The sequence below is a fragment of the Chionomys nivalis genome, chromosome 5 (genome assembly GCF_950005125.1).
Source record: "Chionomys nivalis chromosome 5, mChiNiv1.1, whole genome shotgun sequence".
Classification (NCBI taxonomy): domain Eukaryota; kingdom Metazoa; phylum Chordata; class Mammalia; order Rodentia; family Cricetidae; genus Chionomys; species Chionomys nivalis.
In genome coordinates, this window is record NC_080090.1 from 24,127,344 (window position 1) to 24,147,882 (window position 20,539).

Genomic DNA, 20,539 nt, shown 5'->3' on the forward strand with positions numbered 1-20,539 from the left:
TGGATGGTCACTGCCAGGATGCTCTGCCCTTGGGCCCTCTTAGCTGTCGGAGTGAGGGGGTCAACAGATGTGTATTGTGTTCACTCATATACATACATATAAAAGTTCCCACATGTATGCCTCTAATGAATTAAATCTGGGTATGTACTGATATGTTCATGTCTCAAGCATTGTCACATAGATCTCTTCATGGAAACTTAAAAAAAAAGTAAACTACAAAGTTCTGCAGATCACTTCAAATCTAGTGGAACAAGATAAATGTTGAACTTATACAGCTTTAAAAACAGGTTAAAGTTGTTGATCTTTTTGTTTTAATGTTGGAACTAATGTTGATGATATGAAAATATTAGATGAAATCATAAATATAAGTTTTATTTTGTTGTTATTGTTTGGTATTTGCCTCAGTAATATATTGCTACCTGTGTATAGTTTTGTTGATTTTAATTCCAGGAGTGAGTGCATAGTCTAATAGAATTGGATAATCCCTGGGTCTATTGAAGTATTAAATACAGAAATAAACATTGCAAGAATTCCAAATTATCTAGGAAGATCGTGTTCATGTGTGCTGAGGAAATCAGCATTACTCATTTCTTTTCCTTCTCTTTCTGTTTCCTTGCATTATTGGTGGGCTGCAGACTCCAGATCCAACTCCATCTTCTGAAATGATCCCGATTCCCAGAATGCCCCTGGTGCTGCTCCTGCTCTTGCCCATCCTGGGTTCTGCAAAAGCTCAGGTTAATCCAGGTAACACAGCCACTACTCAGTTGGAAGCTGAACACCAAGTGCCTGCCCATGCCTGCCAGTGGTCATCTCAGAAAGAGACCTGCCTAGGGAACCCGCAGCGTCAATTTTCACCTGTGTGGTGAAACGCGGCCAAGTCGGAAACAGAAAGTTGTATCCGTTCCCTGTCCATACAGAACGTGCTGGGTATTCTACAAGAGGTGTTATATAGATCAGAGAGGTTTTAATGCCTTTTTGTTTAAATGGGAGAAGAAATGGCTATTTGCTGCTGTGCCTTTTTGGGAGAAATGGGAGAGAACTTTTAGATGTGCAGGGAGCTTCTTTGGATGAGCTTATCCATTGAATGCAAGGCCTGGGTCTTACTTGACCATCTGCTGTACTTTTGGAACACCAAGTCTGTGGGATGCCAGGTTCCCAGGATCCCATATAGTCTCCCTTTCCCACAGGATGTGAGATGAATCTTTTAAGTCAGTTTGTGTGTGTGTGTGTGTGTGTGGTGTTCTAGTTGATTTATCTTTTAGCTTTAACCTAAAGTATATAATTGTGCCATTTGTCTGTTGCACAATAATGTTGCTCAACATCTTCAATAGCTCAGTGACTAAAATGAGTGTTTATTTTGCTCACAAGCTTATAGCTGGATGGTTTCTGCTGTGCTTGGTCAGACTGTACTTTGAGCTGTCTTAGTACGTTTACCTATCTGGGAGGCAGTTGGCTATTGATGCGTCTAGGAATGCCTTGGCCCTGATGAAGGGCAGTTTGGCTGTGGCTCTGTAGATTCCTCTAGCAGACTAGCCTGGTTATGTTTTCATGGAAGTTGCACAAGAGCATGAGTGGAAGCAAGCGTGTGCAAATAATCTTTCAGCCCTCTGTTCAGGTTGTTTGTTAAGAACATATTGGCGGGATGAGGACTGTAGCTTGGTAGCGCTTGTCCGCTAAGCCCCTGTTTCAACTCTCAGTATTTTAGGGGTGAACCTCATTGGTCAAAACAAGCCATATAGCTATGCCCAGAGTTTATAAGAACAAAAAATGTACACGGTAAAGAGAAAGGTAAAGATTTTAAGTCCATATTTTCATTCTTTGACAAATATAAACAAAAAAAATACACATATCTTATGTGTTCAATTTGATAGATTTTTTACAAACCCAACATATTCATTCAGACACGTCTAACCTGAAGCAGAGGGTAGTTATGAATGTGGACTAACACAAAAGTGTACACTTATATAAAACATGAGATTTTTTTATGTGATCTTTTTGATTGTGCCACTCTGGAATGTGAACTTTGTAGATGATGACATTGTATGGCAATATCAAGAGGTTGACAGTGAGCTACACTTTAATATATAAGAAACAGAGGCATCATGGAGTTCTTTTTTTCTACCCCACCCCTGTGACATCCATGATGTTGCTTTCTAGCAAGAAAGACTTGTTGCCTGTTTGTACTTTATGTAAACGGAGATGTACGATGCATGGATACTACACCCAGCTTTTTTAAACGAACATTCTCTTTATTGTGTTTGTTCCATGGCTACATGCAGTGGTTGATGGCCCGTCCTCACTGTTGTGTATTATTACTTTGTTTGTGCTCTTCATTTACACGGACTGCTATCGATGGGAACTTGGATAGTTTAAAGTTTGGGCTTGTTGTGAAAAAATTCTTGCATATTCTTGCATAGAGTTTGTGGTAAGGGTATATACTCAATTTTCTTGAGTTTATGTTCAGAAGTGGAATTCCTGGGCCACTTGTAACATGTTATTTAATGTTCTTCATAATACCATAGAGTCTTCCAAAGGGATTTTTACCCACTTAGCCTCCCACAATAGTATGTAGAGCTCAATTTTTCAGCTAGCTATAATTACATTCTCAAGGGTGCATTCATTTTGTCTTTTTACCAGTATAATGGTACACTTGAGAGAGTACCTCCCTCACCAATGCCATGTTCACAGACTATTCTTTATTCCCTTAATAGGAAACATGGTCAAAACTCCTTTAAAAAAAATCTAAGAATTGTTGGTTGAGAGAATTCAATGTTTTTTTCCATTATTGTGGGGCCCCTCAGATCTCAATGTGGACACCTTTTTTATTTTTATGCTTTGTGTCCCTCCTACCCTGTAAAGTTAGGTCATCTCCCACGATGGTCTTTCTGCTCTGAGCTCCAAGGGAGAGGACGAAGAGTGCACACAAGGCTGAGGTGCTGAGTGTCCTCACGGAGGCTGGTATACCAGAGGGGCACTTAAACAAACAAACCAGGAAAACCAGCTTCCAGTGTTAGAACACAAGCTGTAGTCCTTGAATAGGAGGCAGGCTGCGCGAAGGCAATCTCACTCCCTGCTCTGTTGTTAGGTATTTCTGTTGGCCTTTTCCACCAGCACAAAAAGTAGGTATCTCAATTTCAAAAGGTTTTTTTAAGAACGTGGCACATACCAAAGGAACAGCCCTTCTCTCTGCCTCCATTTCTATTTCACCAAGTTAAACTGGAAACAGAGACGTGAAAGCAGACAAGAAATTTCCATTTCTCCTCAGTGTTAAATGCTATATGGCCAACTAATTAACAGAAATAGGTTTAAGGCCATGTTAGAAGGTGTCTGAAATCCTATCCTGTCAGTCACAAGCCAAAAATTCATTTAATGATTGTTAAAAAGTGAACCTGAACTCAGCAACTCAAATAACAATTTGAAAAGTTAAACATTCTAACATAATACTAGCCAAAGATACACTAATTTGATACGTATACACAGAGGACTGATGGGAAAACGGTAAGGCTCCCTCCATAATTAAATCATTATGTTTCTATAAGGGCAGAAATGTTTGCAATGCAGTAAAGACACTGAAGCCCATAATATATGATAGTCTGGAATCTGAGCTCTGTGATTTAGGCAGAGTTTGTGGGCACTGGGGTCCTGACATTGTGCTTAGTGCTAAGTGCATGTGTTGTGGGTTAAGGAGCAAGGTTCCAGAGATGATGCACTGTGTAACAGGGGTGAGCACTGCCAGAAACACACAGGTGCTATGCATTTGATTTGACAATGATTGATCTTTGTCATTGCACTTTCAAAACTCCTTTATTGCTGCCAATACTTTGACAATTCCCATGTTCAGTTACACCCCCCTCCTCCAATCTGAGATTGTGACCCACAGTTTAAGTCACTAGGCTCTAAAGCAGCTGAGCTTTGGCAAAGGACTTGGCAAGCTGAGCGATGCCACTGACGTTTCCAGAGATGGCAGTGTTCAAAGCGGCCAGAGGGGCTGCAGGGTAGGGCTGTGGAAGTCTCCATGAGAAATACTGAGATGTAGTATGTTCCTGCCCAGCAGGATGGACGGGGTGTGCTAGCAACCAGTCAGTTCCAGCTGTGCACTAGGATCCCAACTGTAACAATTGCCAATCTGGGGGAGGAAACACTAGAAGGAGCAAGGGCAGCATCATAATTCAGAAGCTGGCTCGTGGCAATCCACACCTAGTAAACAACTATACTAACATATTCGCAAAACTCATTTTTACAAGTCAGCAATTTGAGTGGGATTGGAAAATTCTGGTGAATGATTTAAAGTTCATTTAGAAAAATACTTAGCTTTATCAGTCATTCATTATTTACTTATTTGCTTATAGCTGTAAGTTAATTAAATTTGAGGCTCAACTTGAAGGCAAAGACTAGCAGAAGATTAAAAGGAAGACACAGAGCTCAGACCTGGGACTTCGGTCTCTTCATTGTACTAAATGAAAAAGTTCTGAGGTAGAAGTTCTTCAGGGCCATTTTACCTTGGCAAAGAAACTGAGGCATTGGGGATGTTTGGAGTCCCTTCAGTACCAAGTTGTCACCTTCTTCCAAATTCCTTCACTTCCACCAAGGCTGATGCATGTTGTTTCTTCTATATGTTTCCAAAATGAAAAATTATTTTCCATTCCCTGTGCCCCCACTATTCATGTCTTGAGAGAAATGCTGAGAATTCAACTAATGGTCTCTCTCTCTCTCTCTCTCTCTCTCTCTCTCTCTCTCTCTCTCTCTCTCTCTCTCTTCCTCTCTCTCTCATCCTCTCTCCCTGATGATTGGAATAGAGTCCTTGGAGGAAGGGATATAAAAAGCAAGAAGAAGATGCCCAGGATGAATTTCTCTCAAGTGAACAATGTTAGAGGGGCTTTTTCTTTCTTGCAAGCTTGTTTGTCAAGTCTAGTCCTGGGTGGCCTCTTATATAAGAATCTTCCTCTGGGGATAGCAGAAACTCAACTGGCCCTAGCGCTCTCTTGAGTATACCAAGAAGGGAAAAAGAGACTGTAAACTGCAGAGCTCAACAAAAGCACCAACTGTATACTCCTAGTACCATTTGAAGTGGTGTTAGCAATGCAGTCTTCATAGCAGATGATGGGGATGCAGTATCATCACTCCAGGTTTTGTTTGTTTGTTTTTCCCAAGACAGGGTTTCTCTGTAGCTTTGGAGCCTGCCCTGGAACTAGCTCTTGTAGACCAGGCTGGTCTTGAACTCACAGAGATCCTCCTGCCTCTGCCTCCTGAGTGCTGGGATTAAAGGTATGCACTACCACTGCCTGGCCATTATTCCAGTTTTACAGAGAAGAGATGAAGGACCACAAATATTAGTTGATAACTGAAGTTATAGGCAAAGCAGCATAGCCTGGATGGAATTCCATCTAGTGCTAGCAAGATGATAGACCTTTACCTCCAAGCTCCACTGCTTCCTGCAGATAGTGAGACCACAGAGTATTAATGCAGAGGAGCCTATATCACAGAGGAGCCAGCTGTGAGTGCGTGGATACTAGCGCCTGAGAAGTTGAATCTCAGGCTTGATTTGCAGAGGCAAAAGTGCATTTTGTAAAAGAAAAAAGAAAAAGAAAAAAAGGTTCTCTGTTACTGGATATTTAAAGGACCCTGTGGCCAGTTCTGGGAAAGCTCAAGAAAAATTGGTTTCATCTAGTCTTTTGAAAATGAGAAAACTGAGAGTTGAGGCTGTGCCATTTCTGTGACTGTGATGAAATGCCCTGAATGGAAGGAGCATAAGAGAGGAAGTTTGCTTTGTAGTTGTAGGTTATAGTCCATCAGTGAAGGAAAATAAAGGCAAGGGCTCAGGCAGATAGTCCCATAACACCCACAGTCAAGAGAAAATAAATGCATCTTGATGCTTGCTTTTGTTCAGCTAGCTTCTCTCATTAGTACACAGTTCAGAACCCACGGCCTAGGGAATGGTGCCACCCACATTGGGTTGGGCCAATTAACACATAAGACAATCCCCTGCAGACATGCCTACAGGCTAACCTGATCTAGGCAAGTCCTCCATGAGACTGTCTTCCCAGGTGATTCTAGATTATGACAAGTAGACCTTTAAAATTCACTGGTACACAGGTTCACAGAGACAAAATGACACAAGGAAACACACGTTGGGAAGTGAATAGCCACATCTCGCTTTGGATCTAGGCAAGCAGTCTTCAACCTGTGGTTTGCACCCCTTTTGGGGGTTGAATGACCCTTTTACAGGGGTTGCCTAAGACCCATCTGCTTATTAGATATTTATATTACAATCCATAACAGAGGCAAGATTACAGTTATGAAAGTAGGAACAAAACTAATTTTATGGTTAGGGGTCACTACAACATGAGGAACCATGTAAAGGGGTTGCAGCATTAGGGAGGTTGAGGACCACTGATCTAGGTTATGACTTAACTGTATGAGTGAGCATGGCAGGTTTCCAACTTTTGTTTGAACATCCTCAGTCTTCCTGCCTGCCATTGGTCACTACCTAAGGACTATTATGAAGAACAGGATAATGCACAGAAGGGAGCTGGCATAGCATAAGACATGAGATGTGCTTAAGAGATACCAGGCCTTATTTTCCTTAATTTTAGCCATTATATTATGGTGATCACAGACTTCATTGATAATTTGATTATTTGACACTGTCTTCTATATTTGAAATCACATAGAATATGCTTCTCTTTTGCAATTCTTGGGTCTTACATCTTAGGATGAAGGAGCTCCAAGTACATTTGCTGTGAAAATACAGCCTTCTACCCAAAGCATCTGGTGGATTTTTATCTATACTCTGAAGTTTTGCCTGTATTTTGTTACTTTGCACTCCTGTGTCTCAGGTCTCAAGCTTTCAAGAGGCAGAGAGTTGATGGAGTGCAAGAGAGGAGAGAACTTCTCTCTGCGCTCGGTTGAGTCAGAGCCCTTGGAGACTTGGGCTAAGCCTCAGAACCAGGGTCATGATCGTGTGACTACAATCAGCATACCACACAGAGTTCCTCTCCTGGGCCTCTGGGCTTTTGTCAGGTGTGCTTAGGCCTTCTGTGCTGAGAGGCAAAGAGACTACAGGAGGACCCTTGATCTTGGTAGGAATACACAAGGTGCCAGTGTTTCTGGTTACTATAGAGACCTAGCATCGAAGTGTCTAGGGTCAAGTATCAGTACGACTTTACAGCAGTTTTGCTTAGCAAGGCCTTTTCTAAGAGCTGACAAAACCCCAAGGCCTTGAAGCTGCTATCATTAAGATATCCAATGGGGGGGGGGGTACATGTCTTTGAGATTAAATTTAAAGCCTTGTGCAAGCTAGCAAATGTTCAACCACTGACTTAAATCTTCAGTCTTTTTTACTCGAGTTAATTTTTTTTTTTGATGAAGAGCCTTATTAAATTTCTCAGACTGGCCCTAAGCTCACTACATAGTTCAGGTTAGCTTTGAAATTGGGATCTGCCTGCCTCAACTGGGATTATATGTACATACTACAATGCCAAGCTAATTTATTTGTATATTTATAATTATGATCACATTTTGCCCAAGTAAGTAAAACCTCCAGTGTCTTGTTGGTTGGAATATTAAGGTATGTCAGTGAGCTAAAGCTAAAGAAATCTACCAGGCCAGGTGACAAGAGGAAGACAATGAACTGGAATACAAAAAAAGGCACACGTGAAAACAAAGAGGGAAGATAGGAGTGATCATCAATGAGAAGTCACATAAGCAAGTGACTCATAATTTTGAAGTCTTTGGTGTATGTCAAATATTTCATGACCACCTAGGACTAAGGTCCATGCTGTATACCCTCCCCAAGAGGCAGGTTCCTTGTGCTATTTTTATTTTTTTCTTTTTTAAAAACATTTTTATTGAAGAAAATAAATACAATATATTCTGATTAGCATTTCACCTACTGCAGTTCTTCCCAGATCCTCCCCCACCTTCTCATCCACCAAATTTTACACTCTTTCTTTCTTTCTTTCTTTCTTTCTTTCTTTCTTTCTTTCTTTCTTTCTTCTTTCTCTTTCTCTCTCTCTCTCTTTCAAACAAACAAAATGTGCAATCAAAACAAAAAAAAAGAAAGAAAACAAGTATAAGAAACACACATACATTCACAATCAAAACAATAAAAACTTGGAAACTATAAAAATATACTACCAAAAAGACCAGTACTACTAAATGCCCAAACAAACCAATATGATTTAAAAAGTTTGCAAAACTAGCAATGAGGTTTTTTTCTGTGTTCATTAGGATATGTCAATGTTGTCTTCAACAATAGGGCCTTACCTTCATCAGGCTATGAAAGGAGACAGAGACAGAGACCCACATTGGAGCACCGGACTGAAATCTCAAGGTCCAAATCAGGAGCAGAAGGAGAGAGAGCACGAGCAAGGAACTCAGGACCGCGAGGGGTGCACCCACACACTGAGTCAATGGGGGTGATCTATCAGGAACTCACCAAGGCCAGCTGGACTGGGTCTGAATAAGCATGGGATAAAACCGGACTCGCTGAACATAACGGACAATGAGGACTACTGAGAACTCAAGAACAATGGCAATGGGTTTTTGATCCTATTGCACGTACTGGCTTTGTGGGAGCCTAGGCAGTTTGGATGCTCACCTTACTAGACCTGGATGGAGGTGCGTGGCCCTTGGACTTCCCACAGGGCAGGGAACCCTGATTGCTCTTAGGGATGACGAGGAGGGGGACTTGATCGGGGGAGGGGGAGGGAAATGGGAGGCGGTGGTGGGGAGAAGACAGAAATCTTTAATAAATAAATAAATAAAGAAAAATAAATAAATAAACAAAGGAAAAAGGAAAATATAAAAAAAATAAAAATAAAAATAAATAGGTCCTTACCTTCAGCTTGTGGAGAGTTACTCATAACTTTGACAATAGTCTGACATGTTTGGGGGTGTCTATGGGGTCCATTTGGCCAAAGACACAACTAAACATTGCCCTCTTTTGTAGTTTGAGGATTTCAGTTATATTTCTTTCATATATGCACATATTTTAAGAAGCTTCTACAGAAATATGTTTTCATATGACTTCTCAAATAGCCTTCAGTGTTAGTTGTCCCGCCCTGTATCCCTACCCTTAGTCCTCTTCCTCCCTACTCATCCCTTACTCTATACCTAATTTCTATGTATATATGGATTGTGGCATGCCTACTGAACGTTTAAAATATAGGAGTAACCTTGAAACAGGTGTTATCTTGAAAGATTGATGAATGTATTTTATATTAACCTGCAGACCCATTTTTGAATTTTTAAACCATGATTTCATAGCTGACATCTCAGAAGGTTCAATGATTGCTGACAACCGAGTGGATGAACTTAAAAATAAATTTGTGTCTATTATTATTATTGTTATTATTTTCTTTTTTTATAATTTTTTTCTTTATTCTTTTTTACTTAAAATTTCCGCCTCCTCCCCATTTCCCATTTCCCTCCCCCTCCTCCCACATATTGCCCCCTCCCTCCACTCCCCTCCTTCTCTCCCCACTCCTCTCCCCCTCCCCTACTCCATTCCCCCTCTCTGTAGGTACTGATGAGCAGTCCAAATTCCCTGCCCTGCGGGAAGTCCAAGGTCCTCCCACTTCTATCTAGGTCCAGGAAGGTGAGCATCTAAACAGGCTAGGCTCCCACAAAGCCAGTTCATGTATTAGGATCGAAACCTAGTGCCATTATCCTTGGCTTCTCATCAGACATCATTGTCCACCATGTTCAGAGAGTCCGGTTTCATCCCATGCTTATTCAGTCCCAGTCCAGCTGGCCTTGGTGAGCTCCCAATAGATCAGTTCCACTGTCACAGTGGGTGGGTGCACCCCTCGTGGTCCTGACTTCCTTGCTCATGTTCTCCCTCCTTCTGCTCCTCATTTGGACTTTAAGAGCTCAGTCCGTTGCTCCAAATTGGGTCTCTGTCTCTATCTCGATCCATTGCCAGATGAAGGTTCTAAGGTGATATGCAAGATATTCATCAGTATGGCTATAGGATAGGGTCATTTCAGGTTCCCTTTCCTCAGTTGCCCAAGGTACTAGCTGGGGACCTCTCCCCGGACACCTGCGAGCCCCTCTAGAGTCAAGTCTCTTGCCCTCCCTAAGATGGCTCCGTTAATTAGGATATATATTTCTCTGCTCCCGTATCTACACCTCCTATATCCCAACCATTCTATTCCCCCAAGCTCCCCCCATCCTCCCCTTCTCACGTTTCTCACCCCATTTCCCCTTAGCCCCATGCCGCCTCACCCGCAAGTTCCCAGTTTTTGCCCGGCAATCTTGTCTACTTCCCCTATCCAGGCGGATGACTATACGTTTTTCTTTGGGTTCACCTTCTTATTTAGCTTCTCTAGGATCACAGATTATATGCTCAATGTCCTTTATTTATGGCTAGAAACCATTATGAGTGAGTACATCCCATGTTCCTCTTTTTGGATCTGGGATACCTCACTCAGGATAGTGTTTTCTATTTCCATCCATTTGCGTGCAAAATTCACGATGTCATTGTTTTTTACCGCGGAGTAGTACTCTAATATGTATATATTCCACACTTTCTTCATCCATTCTTCCATTGAAGGACATCTAGGTTGTTTCCAGGTTCTGGCTATTACAAACAATGCTGCTATGAACATAGTTGAACAAATACTTTTGTCATATGATAGGGCATCTCTTGGGTATATTCCCAAGAGTGGTATTACTGGATCTTGGGGTAGGTTGATCCCAAATTTCCTGAGAAATCGCCACACTGATTTCCAAAGTGGTTGCACAAGTTTGCATTCCCACCAGCAATGGATGAGTGTGCCCCTTCCTCCACAACCTCTCCAGCAAAGGCTATCATTGGTGTTTTTGATTTTAGCCATTCTGACAGGTGTAAGATGGTATCTCAAAGTTGTTTTAAATTTGCATTTCCCTTATCGCTAAGGAGGTTGAGCATGACCTTAAGTGTCTTTTGGCCATTTGAATTTCTTCTGTTGAGAATTCTCTGTTCAGTTCAGTGCCCCATTTTTTAATTGGGTTAATGAACATTTTAAAGTCTAGTTTCTTGAGTTCTTTATATATTTTGGAGATCAGACCTTTGCCTGTTGCAGGGTTGGTGAGGATCTTCTCCCAGTCAGTGGGTTGCCTTTTTGTCTTAGTGACAGTGTCCTTTGCTTTACAGAAGCTTCTCAGTTTCAGGAGGTCCCAATTATTCAATGTTGTCATTAATGTCTGTGCTGCTGGGGATATACGTAGGAAGTGATCTCCTGTGCCCATATGTTGTAGAGTACTTCCCACTTTTTCTTCTATCAGGTTCAGTGTGTTCAGACTGATATTGAGGTCTTTAATCCATTTGGACTTGAGTTTTGTGCATTGCGATAGATATGGATCTATTTTCATTCTTCTACAGGTTGACAACCAGTTCCGCTAGCACCATTTGTTGAAGATGCTTTCTTTCTTCCACTGAATACTTTTAGCTCCTTTATCAAAAATCAGGTGTTCATAGGTTTGTGGGTTAAAGTCAGGGTCTTCTACTCGATTCCATTGATCGACTTTTCTGTTCTTATGCCAATATCAAGCTGTTTTCAATACTGAAGCTCTGTAATAGAGTTTGAAGTCAGGGATGGTAATGCCTCCAGAAGTTCCTTTATTGTATAAGATTGTTTTGGCTATCCTGGGTTTTTTGTTTTTCCATATAAAGTTGATTAATGTCCTCTCAAGATCTGTAAAGAATTTTGATGGGATTTTAATGGGGATTGCATTGAATCTATAAATTGCCCTTGGTAGAATTGTCATTTTTACTATGTTGATCCTCCCAATCCAAGAGCAAGGGAAATCCTTCCATTTTCTGGTATCCTCCTCAATTTCTTTCTTCAAAGACTTAAAGTTCTTGTCAAATAGATCCTTCACTTCCTTGGTTAGAGTTACCCCAAGATATTTTATGCTATCTGTGACTATAGTGAAGGGTGATGCTTCTCTGATATCCCTCTCTGCTTCCTTATCCTTTGTGTATAGGAGGGCAACTGATTTTTTTGGAATTGATCTTGTATCCTGCCACGCTACTAAAGGTGTTTATCAGCTGTAGGAGTTCTTTGCTGGAGTCTTTGGGGTCGCTTATGTACACTATCATATCATCTGCAAATAATGAAAGTTTAACTTCTTCCTTTCCAATTCGAATCCCTTTGATCCCCTTATGTTGTCTTATTGCTATTGCTAGAACTTCAAGCACTATATTGAAGAGATATGGAGAGAGTGGACAGCCTTGTCGTGTTCCTGATTTTAGTGGGATGGCTTTGAGTTTCTCTCCATTTAATTTGATGTTAGTTGTCGGCTTACTATAAATAGCTTTTATTATAGTTAGGTATGACCCTTGTATCCCTAATCTCTCTAAGACCTTTATCATAAAGGGATGTTGAATTTTGTCAAATGCTTTTTAAGCATCTAATGAAATGATCATATTATTTTTTTCTTTTAGTTTATTTATATGATGGATTACATTGATAGATTTTCGTATGTTGAATCAGCCCTGCATCCCTGGGATGAAGCCTACTTGATCATAATGGATAATTTTTCTAATGTGTTCTTCGATTCGGTTTGCCAGTATTTTATTGAGGATTTTTGCATCGATGTTCATGAGTGAGATTGGCCTGTAGTTCTCTTTCTTGGTTGAGTCTTTGTGTGGTTTTGGTATCAGAGTAACTGCAGCTTCATAAAAGGAATTTGGCAATGACTTCTCTGTTTCTATATTGTGAAATACATTAAGGAGTATAGGTATTAGGTCTTCTTGGAAGTTCTGGTAGAATTCTGCATTGAAGCCATCTGGACCTGGGCTTTTTTTGGTAGGGAGGTTTTTTATAACAACTTCTAATTCTTCATGACTAACTATTTAGATTTTTCACCTGGTCCTGGTTTAACTTTGGTATATGGTCCTTATCTAAAAAAGTGTCCATTTCTTTTACATTTTCCAATTTTGTGGTAAATAGGCTTTTGTAGTAAGATCTAATGATTCTCTGAATTTCCTCTGTGTCTGTGGTTATGTCTCCCTTTTTGTTTCTGATCTTATTAATTTGCATATTCTCTCTCCGTCGTTTGATTGATAGAGGTTTATCAATCTTGTTGATTTTCTCCAAGAACCAGCTTTTTGTTTCATTGATTCTTTGGATTGTTTTCTGTGTTTCTATTTTGTTGATTTCAGCCCTCAGTTTGATTATTTCCAGTCTTCTACTCCTCCTAGGTGAGTCTGCTTCTTTTTTTTCTAGAGCTTTCAGGTGGGCTGTTAAGTCTCCAACATGTGCTTTCTCCGTTTTCTTCTCCATTTATAGTGAATGAAAGCTTGGCTGGGTATAGTAGTCTGGGTTTGCATCCATGGTCTCTTAGTTTCTGCAGTACGTCTATACAGGACCTTCTGGCTTTCATGGTTTCCATAGAGAAGTCAGGTGTAAGTCTGATAGGTTTACCTTTATAAGTAACTTGACCTTTTTTCTTTACAGCTCTTAATATTCTTTCTTTATTCTGTATGTTTTGTGTTTTGATTATTATATGGCGAGGAGACTTTTTTTTTATCCAGTCTATTCGGTGTTCTGTATGCTTCTTGGACCTTCAAAGGAATATCTTTCTTAAGGTTGGGAAAGTTTTCTTCTATAATTTTATTAAATATATTTTCTGGACCATTGAGCTGTACTTCTTCTCCTTCTTCTATCCCTATTATTCTTAGGTTTGGTCTTTTTATTGTGTCCCAGATTTCCTGAATGTTTTGTGATGAGAATTCGTTGGTTCAAGGGTGTGGTGGATGATAATGGCAGAAGTGTGAGCAAGGAGAGAGCTGGATGGGGCCAGTTTGGGGCTTTGATAATAACCTACAATGGAGTCCTAGAGAATTACCTTACCTTCAGAGGGTGGAACCCCAGACTTCCCAGAATCCTTACCTCTTTTTTTGGGGGGGGGATGTTTCGAGACAGGGTTTCTCTGTAGCTTTTGGTGCCGGTCCTGGAACTAGCTCTTGTAGACCAAGCTGGCCTCGAACTCACAGAGATCCGCCTGCCTCTGCCTCCCGAGTGCTGGGATTAAAGGCGTGCGCCACCACCGCCCAGCAAATCCTTACCTCTTAAAGGTTCCATTCATTTCCAGATTTCCACACTGGGGACCAAGTTCCCTTCACTTTACGTGGATCTTTGGGGAGCAAACAAAACCCCAACAGCACCAGCTTTGATCAGTTACAAGGTGGGGGATGTAACTTTACTGTCTGCATTTCACAGGGTTGCCTGCCCCCATGGGGGGGCACATGGGAGACAATGTGACGTAGTAAGTGAGAAACGTAGTAAGTAAAGGGCTTTGGAAAGTTGTTATCTGCAAATACTGAATTGCCATTTGTGTCTTTAGGAAGAGTAGGGACTGAAAAAAAAATCCAAACACCAAACACACAAAGTGCATACCTCGTAGAGAACAGGGTAGGAAAAGGAGTTACACGTGAGCAATACTTTTCCTGTAGTCTTCAAGAAAGACTTGAGTTCTTAGTGGAGAATGAGGCTTCTGACCGCCCCTGGGCTGTGGTCATCCTGACCTCAAAGGGGCAAAGTACATGCAGTGTGTTTGCTCTAGCATTGGGAGACTGAGGATGAGCTCTTGCCTTTAGCAAGTCTCTGAAGGGCATGGATGCAACAAAATAAGCCATTCAGAGCTGTTGGTGGCTTGGATACATACGCAGTTAAAGTAAAACAAAAGTTACAGTAGTTAAATATTTGAGGTTTGTGTGTGTGTTTTTATGGGCTTATGTGGGTGGTGATACACTGTTAAACGGCATGCAACTTTTTCTTCTGATTGGAAGATGTCTCTGGCTTTGGCCTTTATCTGTTTTCCTGTGGTGATGACCTCCCACCCACCCATGACCATGAAGTTTGCCTGTCGCCATGCTTGGCTCCTGAAGGCAATCAGTCAACACTTGAGTAATGAGGACGGGGAGGGTAGAAACGAATGACAAACAACTTAGAGGCTCCTCTGTGCTTCATGGCAGGAAAAGAATGTAAATTGTGTCATGCGAAGCTTGATTTCAGAAAGCTGTTGGGGAAGCCGAGGTAGAGGCCGTGGGGATGTGGTTCCTTTAACAGTGGGATGCTGAGAGGGAGGAAATCAGAGAGGGAGGGTGAACTGAGCTCCCCCTCTCCAGCTGTAGTAAGGCCCAGTCTCCCTCAGGTCTGAATGGGGACATACCTTTCCCACTTGAAGAGGCAGAGCAACCTTGCCCTTACAGGAGCTAGAGAGCTCTGCTTATTATTAAATGCCTGCATTCCCCTTCCTATGGTCTATAGGGAGAATATTTGGAGGGTTATAAATAAGGGAGGCTGTGGTCATATTGGGCGTACACCTCCTACTCTGGGCGTTTGTAAGGATGAATTGAGACGGCCCCTTTCAAGTGTCGCAACCACAATAACGACCCAAGACAGCTAGGTCCGCCTTCTGTGTCATCACTGACATATCCCCGGGGTGTCATAAGCCCTGTCTGTGGAGATGGGGCAGATGTGGTTTAGAAAGGCCATGGTTTTAATGTGTTTTCTTTTAGCATGTTTGATCAACATTCAAGATTGGTAATAGATTCTCCTTTTAGGAACTTTCTCAAGAGTGATAGATGGACCCCCCACCACCACCTACATGAGTGGGTGCCCACTAAATTAATGATGGTAGCATGTTCTGTCTTTAGCTACTGTTTCTTTGTCTTTCTGGGGTTTTGTTTAGTTTGTTTTGAGACAGGGTCAAACTATATAGCCAGGGCTATCTTGGAATTTGCTGTGTAACCCAGGCTGGCTTCAGATAAAAACTATTCAGGCTTAGCCTCCCAAGTGCTCAGACTGCAGGTATAAGCCTGTCTGTCTGTCTGTCTGCCTGCCTGTCTGTCTTTCACTCCCCCTCCCCCTTTTACTCCCTCCTGTCTCATTTCGTTCTTTTTGATTTTGTTTTGATATAGGGTCTCACATAGCCTGGGTGGGGTTTGTACTTTCAATGTTGCTAAAACTTGCCTTGAACTTTAGCTCTTCCTTCCCTTACTTCCAACATGTGCTGGGATTACAGGTGTGGACCACCATGCCTGGCTCAGATGTGTGTCTTGTTTAAATAAAACAAATGTCCAATTTCTATCCCGAGAGAGAAGCCTTTCTGTAGTTAGTAATTGCTTGTACACAGGAAACACCCCTCATTAGACCTCATATCTTAAGAACAGGTTATAGTACCCAAAAGGTTGAACTGGAATTCTTCCCTTGGCATGCCAAGAGTAAAGGATTTCCACATATTTGGGCACATTTCTGTACCTTATTCATTATGAGTAGCTACTGGAAACCCTGTGGTGTAGTAGGCAGAACTGTCATGGCCTGCTTCTTCTTGAAGCTGGTCTGACTAGCTCTTAGAGCATGCTGTCGGGTCTTTGGCTTCTGTAAGGAGCTGTAAACCTAAGTCTAGATTGGCCATTGGTGAAGCAATTGGATCTGCCTGTATCTGGCAGAACAACACATCTTCAGGCTACATTGTTGGTAGGCTGAATTCTTGGTCCTTGAGAATATCTCCAGAACCCCCTTGCAAGTCTTGAATTCTTTGGCTTTTACATTCCTGCTCTATAGGCCCAGCCCCAGGCATGTGGCTGAGTGGAAGAGCTCTGTGCACAGTTCATCCCAGATTCTCATCAGCACTGATATTTTTTTTCCTCATAGCAACCCTCTGCGGTTGCCGTGGTGAGCATTAGTGTCTTGTCCCTGTCCCAGTCGGCTGGAGGCTGAAAATGACTACGAGGATTCTTTCTCCTCTCTGAGATTGTTCCCTTCTCAAAGGTCTTAGTTACGCTGCTCTCCCTGCCTCATCAATCAGGCGATTTTGAGCAGAGCATTTATGAAGTTTATCCAGCTTTTTCGGGTACTCTTGGCGGAAACATTAATTATCACAAGCTCCCCTAGCCCACCTGGGGACAGGCATGGGAAGTTAACTTTTCCTCTGTTATCACTATGATTCCTCTTAAATGGTTGTGCTTCACTTAAAATGTATGTTATCAACATTACTATTTTGTTATCATCATCATCATTTTCACTGTGTTTTTGTGTGATGCATGTGCCATGGCACACATACAGAGATCGGAGAACTTTGTGAAGCTCACTTTCTCCGTTCACTTTCAGGTGGGTTCTGGGAATTGAACTCAGGTAACCAGGCTTGTACAGCAAGCACCTTTACCCCCTGAGCCATCTCACTGGACTGTTTCACTCTCAGAGTTCAAAGCAGTGAAGAACCGAAGTGAAAAAAGTTCCCACCAGCAAAGGATATAAAACAAAGTGTGGCTGAGGCCACACTCGGTGTGAGAGTGTTTCCCTTACATGCACACAAGGCCTGGCCTTGATACCTAACATACCAAGGAAAATGTACCTCCGAACCCTGAAGCCCATATATTCAGATTTTCTTTCTCAAAGTCTTTAACACTTGTTTCTGGAAACTACTTTGAATATCCCAGAGCAAAGGGATATTCTTAAGGGGATGTCAACTGGGAAAAAGTGATCTTCATGAAAGAGTCCCATGTGCCAAAAATAAAAAAATAGCCCCACAACCTGAAGTAGGCAACCTTAACGGTATTGTCTGGACCCTGGCAGGGTCTCAGTGTAAATAAGCTTTATGAAGTCTGTGGGAAGCAGGGTTCAGGTGACATTTTTTGACTGGGTTTGTCCTTTTTAGAACAGCAAAAAGTAGATTGAGGAGGTCTGAGGAGGACCACAGCAGAGAACACTGGGTTTCCGTTACCATTGCTCTGGTCGTCTGCAAGTCTCTTGAGCAACTCCGGTCACCATTTGAGACTCACAACTTTTTAAATCAAATATAGAGATCTAGGGTTCAATAAGTTAAGATTTCTTCCTGACTCTAAAGTTTTTCAGTTACTCATGCTTCTTTAGACCACAGACTGGTTTGCCCCACCTCCAACCCTGATAATCTCTCTTTGTCAAGTATGTGTGCTTGGTGAGAGCCAGGGGTCATACCTCTGTGTTCAAACCTTTCGTGTGCTGTTTTCCTGAAAGCTGCATATAGGATATTCATTGATGGGGAGCCCATGGGCTGGAGTTGGCCATGGGGCGGTAAACATCTTGGAACAAGCAATGCTTTCAGGCTCACAACCTTGGCAGGAGAGTCTGAAAAGTAATTCTTGGGAAGCTGGGGCCTGGTGGCAGCTGCTTCTCCTCAGCCTGCCTGCCAATCCTTACAGGAGCTCGGGATGGACAGAGTTCTCAGCGGGACCTACTGCAGCTGATGCTGGTAGTTTTCCACTCAGGGAAACTGGAAGAGTCCATCGGCGTCTCTGTCAGGAGATTGGTGGGTAGCAGAAGCACCCGGAAACCACCAAGACAACTCAGCAAGCAAACTCTTTGCTGCAGTGACTCTTGCTTCTGGTGACAGGCTGCCCTCTTTACTTATGTGTTTCTTTACATCTCAAGATATGGAGTGAACAGGGAGTGGGATCTGGTGAGAGAGGCGTGGCAGTAAGGAAGGGGTTTGACATCTAGAGCTGGAGCCGGTGTTGCAGTCTGAGTCTTCCCTAGTAGCTGGGATCCCTTCCACCAGTTACTCAAAATAGGCACGTTCAATAGGAAAACCACAGTGGGGCTGCGGAGAAGTGCCACGTTGGGTTCCCTGGGCCAAGACTTCTTCTGGTTCCAAAGACTCAGTGGGATGAGAAAGGCCATCCAAGATCAGCTTGTCCTTTTCCTCTGCCCTTCCTGTGGGGCCCCTGGTAACACTGAGTCATGGAGAAATCCTGCTTGCATGTTACATTGCTACTTTACTAGCGTTTGTCTCTGAATTCCCTGTTTTCAACCTTATGTTCTTTGGTCTCGATTTCTAGATCCCTAGCCTAACTCCCATTGCCTGAGGTTGAATGACCCTTAGTCCCTCCTTATCAGTGGTTTTGATTTCCTTGGTTTCACTTTTCTGTAGCCAATCATAGTCTGAAAATGCGAGATGGACAAAGTCTGAACTTACTCACAAATTTTACATGTAGTGATTGGGACTCACATGATGAACTCCTGACTCCTCTCCCTCCTTCACATCCAGCATCTGTCGTCTGTCGCTTCCCTCACTCCATCTCCTTATATAAAGCACTGCCTCATCTTGAGAGTAGTGAGTGCAGTTCGGGAAGGTGGGAGAGAGCGTGGAGAGATGGCTCAGAGGTTCAGAGACCTTACTGTGCCTCAGGAAGATCTCTGTTCAGATCCCAGAATCCATAAAGCAAGCAGGGCATCCCACAGCTGTCTGTAGCTGTAGCTCAGAGGGATTTACCCCTTTCATACCCCAGTGCATATGAGTCCACGTACCTGCATACACGTGTGTGCCTACGGACATGTATGCATAATCAAAATGAACATCTAAAAATGATGTGAGACAGTTTCATTCATATAATTTTACCATGGAATATTATAATTGTTCTATTTTAATATTAATTACTATTTATCTCTTGCTATGCTTAATTTCTAATATATATATCATATATTAGAAATCATATATATATATATCACTGCTCTGGCACTGATCTGAAGGTTCACATCTCAGCACAGAAGAGGATTCCTGCCATCCCTCAGGTCTGTCTGTAGTCCCTGAAAACCCCAGAAAATCTTCCTAGTGGATCTTGGTGACTCATTATCCAGTAGCACTGACTAAGACCCGAGCCATGGCTTTTCTTCCTCTCCTACCGGTAGCTCATCCCCTCTGATGAACTTTGACTCTGCCTGCCCAGAGGCTGCTGGGCAAGCTGCTGCGTCACAAAAACTTGTTGAACTCCACAGATGGTGACTCACTTGGGAGGGTCTGAGCCCAAAATTACTCCTCCACTGGGTCCAAGATCTAATGTGCAGTTCACTCTCCATTTTTCCATCCGGGCCTTCGTCCTTCCATCCATCTACCTGTCTCTCCACCTTTTCATGCCTACCTGTGTGCCCAGTGTCTGTTGAACACCTGAGCAGTGTTGAGCATTGGCAGGTGTTGAAAGGGGCAAAGAATGCATCATGATCACTATGCTCAAAATTGCTCGCTGTCTCAACAAGGAGACCCAGAGGTGCAAGGGCCATAGAAAAATCCATGATGAAAGTTATTTCTTAAAAGAATCTGTTGGGTTTATCCCACCAAATTTTAGTATTTTTGATAGCTCCATCAGAGTAAGAGACGGTAATATCCACTGTCAAATAGGCAAGCAACTTGTATTCATTTGATTTCTGAGCACCTTAATCTTCCCTTTGTCCCCTGGACCAGAAGGGAGCTCTACGAGAGAAACCCTTTCCTATGTCTTATCCACTACTGAGCAGCTATCTAGATACAAGGACACTCGTTAACTCAACACACAGATAGATTGCCGTAAGGTAAGCGATGGTCAGACTTACAGGGAAGTCTGTTCTATTTGCTGTCAGTGTGCACATTGTGACTCAAGGTTTCCCTTGGCTGAATCCCCAGGATTTTGTCTGTAAGCCTCTGGGAAGGACTCAGCGATCCTCTGACGACTCACAGCTGAGAATCCTATGTGGTCTTTCTCGGCGCTCCCCCATCTGCCTCTCAGACATACTTCAGGTCTCTGTTACTTCAT

General features: G+C 42.4%; 1 protein-coding gene across 3 annotated transcripts in view; it reads left to right on the forward strand.

Moving 5' to 3' along the window:
• Ddr2 (discoidin domain receptor tyrosine kinase 2) overlaps positions 1-20,539 on the forward strand; it is a 133,875-nt gene that overhangs the window by 76,326 nt on the left and 37,010 nt on the right. For all 3 annotated transcript variants that reach the window (XM_057769661.1, XM_057769659.1, XM_057769662.1), the window contains exon 3: positions 636-744. In XM_057769661.1, coding sequence (XP_057625644.1) covers positions 663-744 — 82 coding nt within the window. In that variant the 5' untranslated portion in view covers positions 636-662. The remainder of the gene's footprint in view (positions 1-635; positions 745-20,539) is intronic.